We start from the raw sequence: 6,378 nt of genomic DNA, 5'->3' as shown, positions 1-6,378 counted from the left end.
TCTGATTTCAAAGCATCTACGAAAAGCTCTATATTAGCAATTATGGGATGAAACTGTGGAAAAGTGGTACAAAGGAGAGAAAATTGGCTCCGACTCAGGAAACGGGATTCTGCTGCTGGGAGTGAGATTCCAGAGGCACAGTCTGGGGTCTCTTCTGGGTTCTCTGGTGTTTATTTTTTTTTAATGGAAAGGATTTGCAGGAACAGCCCAAAGTCAGAGCATTCAAGCTCACTGATGGAAGGAAGGGGAAAGCAGCCACAACAACAGGGACGGGTCTCATCTTCCAGAGCAGCACAGACTGGAGAACACTAAAGGAAAGGCAAATTGATGAGCAAATAAAGACTTAGGTGACATTTTTCCCAGGGGAGGTGTGTGGAGCTCACAGCTGAGCCGTGGGGAGCTACTGGCAGTGTCTGCCCAGGCAACAGGGCTTGTCTGCCCCCACCCTGAGAGGGATCCAAAGGATGAGCTTGTGACAGGAGCATGGAAGGGTTTAGAATGTATAAAATCATGGAATCACTTAGGTTGGAAAAGACCTCTGTGGTGATAAAACCCAATAGTTACCTCAGCACAGCCAAGGCCATCAGTAAACCACGTCCCCAAGGACATCCACAGCTTTGTTAAATCCCTCCAGGAACGGGGACCCCAAGCCAGGTGCCCTTGTCCTTCTTGCCCACCTAGGCTCATGCTCAGCCAGTGCTGCCCAGCACCTCCAGGTCCTTTCCCACTGGGCCCCTCTCCAGACACTGCCCCGAGCCCGTAGGGGTTGTGGTGACGCCGGTGCAGCTCCTGCCACGTGGCTGAGCCTCGTCCCCTTGGCTCAGCATCACCTCCAGGCTCCAGCCCAGCATCACCTCCGAGCGGCCCTGGTGCTTCCCACCACTCTGGGGATCAGCTCTCTACCCCTGCCCAGACACCTTGGGCGTCTGGGAGCAACTCTAACGAGATGCCAAGCTTCTCCAACTTATCTCCAGCCTGAGTCAGACAACCTCTGGCACGTCTGGGTCGCACCCACGTCCGCTCGACCGGAGAGCTGCTGCCTCAAAGGAGAGGGGATTTCTGCCGGGCCTCAGAGCAACATGCAAAATGCATGAAGACATGCTGTAGGAAGGAGCTGGGGAAAAGACACATGAGCATGAACCCAGGGCCGAGGGAAGTTCGTTATTGAGCCCGAGTGGCAGAGCATGCCATAAAAATTTAGTTTATCCTCAAAGAGCTGTGGTCATGGAAGAAGGATGGGAGCAGGGAGGGATGGCAGCTAAGGAGGAGACAGGAGGAATATCAGGACCCTGTGTGTCCTGGTTTGGGCTGGGTTAGTTGATTTTTTTTCTAGGAGCTGTGGTTTGGGTTTGGGATGAGAATAGTTTTGATAACACATGGATTTTTTGATGTTGCTCAGCAGTGTTTGCCCCGAGTCAAGGACTTTTCTGCTCCTCTGAGGATGCTGTGGGGCAAAATAAACTGGGAAGGGACAGCTGATCCCAGTTGGCCAAAGGGATATCCTAAACCAAATGGGATCATGGTCTGTATATAAACTGAGGGACTGGCTGGGCATCAGCAGGTGGTGAGGAACTGTGTCGTGATCACTTGGTTAGCATATTCCAATTCTATTGTTGCTATTATGATTTCTCCCATTTCTGTCCTATTAAACCAGCCTTATCTCAAGCCATGAATGTCACTAGTATTTTTCCCAATCCTCTCCCCAATTCCAGCACGGCCATGTGGTGTTCAGCTGCCTGCCAGGTTAAACCACAATGCCATGTCAAGAGACATCTCCTATTTAGCAGTGTATCATGTCTCCCTTCTGGTTTTTAAACAGTTGCCTTTATCACCAGGAGTTAGAGCACTTGATTGACAAGGCTTGTAATACACCATGGAGTTGCCTTTATTTTTCCTACATGTTAAAGGAAAAGATACTAAAAATACAATTATGGTTTTGAGCCAGGCGTAGTCTGTTCTAATATAATTCATCTCAAAGACTATCCACCGTGCCTGCTGCACCCAAATCATTTATAAAACATTAGCATCTCCTGTGCTGACATTTCACTCCTATATTACAGGAGTTACACGCAGACTTAAAAAAAAATTAATAAAGTGCTTCTCTTCTTCATTCTCCCACTGAGAGCTTTGATTTCCAGAGTATGAAACGAAATAACCAACATAACAACATGCTCCACTTCTGAGGGACAGTGCCAGACTCATTCAGTTGCTATTGGTTATAGAGAGTAGGACATGAGGGAGCTATTTCAGATCACGGATTATTTGTTCTGGCTGCATTGGACATCCCTTTAGTGGAGCTTTAGAGCCCTGTAGACAGAAAAGTTTGGGTAGGAGCTGGAAGGCAGAGGGCTTGATGAAGTAACCTCTTCCTTTCTCCTCCCACAATTACTCTTGCTATTCCCCAGGAAGGGAGTCTAAAACAGAAGCATCCAAGCCTCTGGCTTTCCTTGCTTGCAAGATGGACAGAGGAGGCCGTGCCCCTCCAGCTTCCCACTCTCACCATCCAACTGCTCGTAAACACAAGTGCATCAGGGAATTTTCTGCTTCCCTTTTCAGTGGGAGTTTTCCTTTCTATTTCCACATATCTCCAAGGGATCTGCCGCTGTGTAAATACGCTCTCCCCTTCCCCAAAGTGGTTGGGAGAGCAGATTTCCCCAGCTAGCCCATCCTTCCTGGAGCTAATTGTGTGTCTGATGGAAAACTGCAGCTGTTTTTCTCAGGATTTCCAGCCCCTCACCTGAGCCACAGGCTCAAAACACCACCACTGAGATATGGTTATGGAAAGAACAGAAGCCTTTTCTTGTCCAAGATCACTTTTATTTCCCTTGTTTCATTAACTTCAGTGTCTGTTTGGTCTCACATATCCACGCTGACAAGGAATTCACACCAACTGCAGAATTTGGGCAGCACCTCCCCGAGCCCACGGGCTGCTGTTGGTGGAGCTGCCGGCTCTGCCATGCCCCCGACCAGCAAACACATCCTTCCAGCACATGGTTTAACCCAGGAAGAGGGGAACAGGATGTCCTGCTCCCTCTCCTCCACCTCCCCACCACCCCCTTTGTACAGCTCTCTTGGACCACAGATTTCCTCTCTCCTGCCATGGACCAGAACCCTCGGGCACCGCGCTTCTCGCCGGTCCTCTACAAGCTGTAGTTTCTCCCTATTCTCACTCTTCCAGAATCTGTTCCTTTTAAGAAACAAAACCCCTCCTGACTCTGTCAGGTCTATCTGCAGCCTGGGAGCTGCTCCTTGCTGCCCCAGTGAAAACCTTAGTCCAGCTATAAAGGTCCTCACGCCACTGCCACGGCTGGGAAGCCACTGTCTGCCTCTAGCCCCAAAACCAGCCCCATTCCTCCCCGGGGCCTCGAGTGCTCTCCGGAGACAGAGCTCTGCAGCTCTATTTATTTGGGCTAATTAATCTCTCTCTCCCCCCGCACCGGTTACAAATTAGGGTGTAAGGGTGAATTTTGGCTCTCTGGGTATGGACTTTGCTGCATCACACACAACCACCCCCCAACCCCTCCCAAAGTTTAGTGCTCTGAATTGCTGAGAACATTGGTCCGTTGTGGTTCCCCCGCGTGTACTGAGCCCGCCCGATGGCTTTCAGCATCTGTAGGCACTGCTGCCGGTTTGTTTTCTCAAGGAAAAAAAAAAATCATATACTGGTCTGCTATAAATTCAATAATACAATCCTTAGTTCTGAAGATACAGTTTCCATATAGTTTATAAACATTGTAAGACATACATATGGATAATTGAGGGGGAATAGGGGGAGCCTGTGCAATTGTTGGGGTTTTTTTCTCAGATGTGTGAACATGGTTACAAAAAACACACCTCCTGCAGGTACCTCATTTCTTTATGTGTTGGGTTTGTTTTTTTTGTTTCTTTTTCTTTTTTTTTTTTTCTTTTTTGTTTAATTCCACCTCTAATCAGTCTTTCCTTTGGTTGTTGGCTACTCCAAGCCCAGCAGGCAAGCCCTGTTCTGCTGTAATGCCTGAGATATTCAGGGGTTTGAGATTGTCTTCTAAGAGATTCCCAGCCAACTTTGGCCTCTGGGTTTGGAGCCAAAAGGGCTAAAACGTGGGAGAACCAAATGTCCTGATTACATCGGTATCAGTGTCCTTGCACTCACTTTCAGAGAGAAACAGTGTAGGCTTAATCGGTGATGGTTTTTACAGCAATTATGTTCCTTCAGGTAATTGGAGGGGTCGTTTGGAGCGCTCTCAAATGAACGGGATTTCACAAGAGCATGGATACAGTCCATTTGTCTGGGTGCTGTCACCGACGCATTGGTTACCATCCCTGTTATCTGCTTTTTGTAAGGTTGGCTTTTTTGTTGTCATTGTTGTAGGTGCTCGGTTAGGCTGTTTGTGACAAGGTGTGATAATGCCTTTTAATCTGCTCCCGCTGCGCTCGGCACAGTCCGGCCGGGCACGGAGACAACCCTCAGAAGCCGAGACAACGTTCTTCCCTTCGCCAGGCCAACGCTGAGCCACGTACAAAAAAAGAAGAAGAAAAGAAACTCTGGTCCTTTGTAGATTGGTGGCAGTACAGCTCCGCTCCGTCCGCGGCCGGGGCTGGGGGGCTCAGCGGATGACGGCCGCCAACACCACCATAAAAACCAGGAGGGACGCCCTGAGCCCCGGGCAGCCGGCGGCCTGCTGGACCCCGCTGGGCGGGCGGATGGGCGTCCGCCGGGTGCACTTACCCTTGCGCCTGGGGGACAGCGTGGGCATGGCCCCGAAGCTGTACTTGTGCTGATAATCAGGCACATAGTCTAGGACCTCCTGCCCGTTTTTGCGCGGCCCCAAGGACACCGGCTTGGAGGTTCGGTTACGGCTTTTGTGGCTGGTGCAGTTCTTGCCGGGTTTGCGGTAGCCCGGCCGGGAGCCGGCGGGCTGGTTGCTGTGCAAACTGTTCTCAGCCCCTCGCTCCTTCCCCTTCTCCTTGGAGGAGTGGTGAGGGTGGTGGGATTTGGAGGCTCCTCTGTCCGCCGTAGAGAAGGTGTGTGTTTTCATCTGGTGGAGCGACTCGGACCCTGAACAGTTCCTAAAGTCTTCTGCTCTTAGCACCTTGAGGTCCTTGCCGTGCATCTGCTCGGGGGACTCGCAGATGACGCTGGAGCTGGAGCCTCTGAACCTGTGCAGCCATTCCCAGAGGGAACGGGCTTTGCAGTCGCAGCTCCACGGGTTCCCGTTCAGCCTGAGAAACTCCAGGGCTCCCAGGTGGGCCAGGCAGTCCCCTTGCAGCTCCGAGAGGCTGTTGTTGAACAGGAAAAGGGTGGTCAATCTTCGGAGGTCATGAAAAGCCCGCCTATGAATCCACTGCAGCTGATTTTGATGGATGAGGAGCCGATCCAGGTTTATTAGTCCCCTGAACGTGTTCTGATGGAGGCTCCAGAGCTTGTTTCCATGGAGAAAAAGATGGCTGAGGTTAACCAAGTCAACAAAAATATCATCCTGAAGGAACTCAATGTGGTTGTCTTGCAGGTAAAGGTATTGCAGGTTGTGGAGGCCACCGAAAATCCCGCTGGGGAGAGAGCTCAGCCCGCACTTGTACAGATACAAGGCGTGGAGTTTCACCAGCCCTTGGAAAGTGTCTGCAGCTAAAGCCCTTAAATAGCGGTTGTCCCCCAGGTCCAGCTCTTCCAGGTTGATGAACCCATCGAAGGTGTTGGGGTCGATGAAGGTGATGTTGTTGGAGTAGATCCAGAGGGTGACCATGGAAGGGCTGAAGTGGCCCCGCAGCAGCAAGGTGATCTGGTTGTTTTGGAGGAAGATCCTCTCGCTGTCCTCGGGGATGCCCTCGGGGATGGTGACGAAGTTGTGAGCCTGGCAGCTGACGGTCATCGGGGAGGGGTAGCACACGCAGTCGGTGGGGCAGCCCAGGGCACCGGGCACCTTCAGCCCCAGCAGCACCAGCAGCAGCTCCGCAAACCCCCCTGTGCGGAGAGAGGGGAGAGCGGCGTCAGCGGGAACCGGGCACCTCCCGCCCACCCATCGCTGCTGCGGAGACTATTCCGGGTGAAAAACGCCCCCAATTAGCTCAGCCCTCCTCTCTGCTCATGAATTACCCACGCGGCTGTGATGAGTAGGCTCATCACCCACGGCAGCTGAAACGTGATGTGTGGAGTACTCCCTGCCTCCTCTCCCTGCCTGCAACAGGCGGCTGCTCGTGTTCGCAGCCCCGAACGGGCAGGAGAAACTTTCTCGCTGAGAATTCGCGCAGGCAGCAGAGCCCCTTGGCCGCAGGCAAGGAAACGCCGCGGTGTGAGAGCAAACAGAGGCAATTCAAACCCTCACTCCTCCTGAAATGCATCTGTTAAATCGCCTGCACGTATCGGAGAGGAAAAGCTGCGGAGGTTCAGCACTTCCCAGT

General features: G+C 51.9%; 1 protein-coding gene across 1 annotated transcript in view; it reads right to left on the bottom strand.

Annotated features, from left to right (window-relative positions):
• Nucleotides 1–3,915: 3,915 nt before the first annotated feature.
• Nucleotides 3,916–6,378, bottom strand: part of RTN4RL1 (reticulon 4 receptor like 1) — a 29,314-nt gene continuing 26,851 nt past the window's right edge. The window contains exon 2 of the mRNA XM_021551027.3: nucleotides 3,916–5,941. Within this exon, the coding sequence (XP_021406702.1) occupies nucleotides 4,587–5,941 (1,355 nt within the window). The 3' untranslated portion in view covers nucleotides 3,916–4,586. The remainder of the gene's footprint in view (nucleotides 5,942–6,378) is intronic.

The sequence above is a fragment of the Lonchura striata genome, chromosome 19, assembly GCF_050655825.1.
Source record: "Lonchura striata isolate lonStrDom1 chromosome 19, ASM5065582v1, whole genome shotgun sequence".
NCBI lineage: Eukaryota > Metazoa > Chordata > Aves > Passeriformes > Estrildidae > Lonchura > Lonchura striata.
The sequence above is the reverse complement of the archived record's forward strand: the minus strand, read 5'-3'. Positions and strand labels throughout refer to the sequence as shown.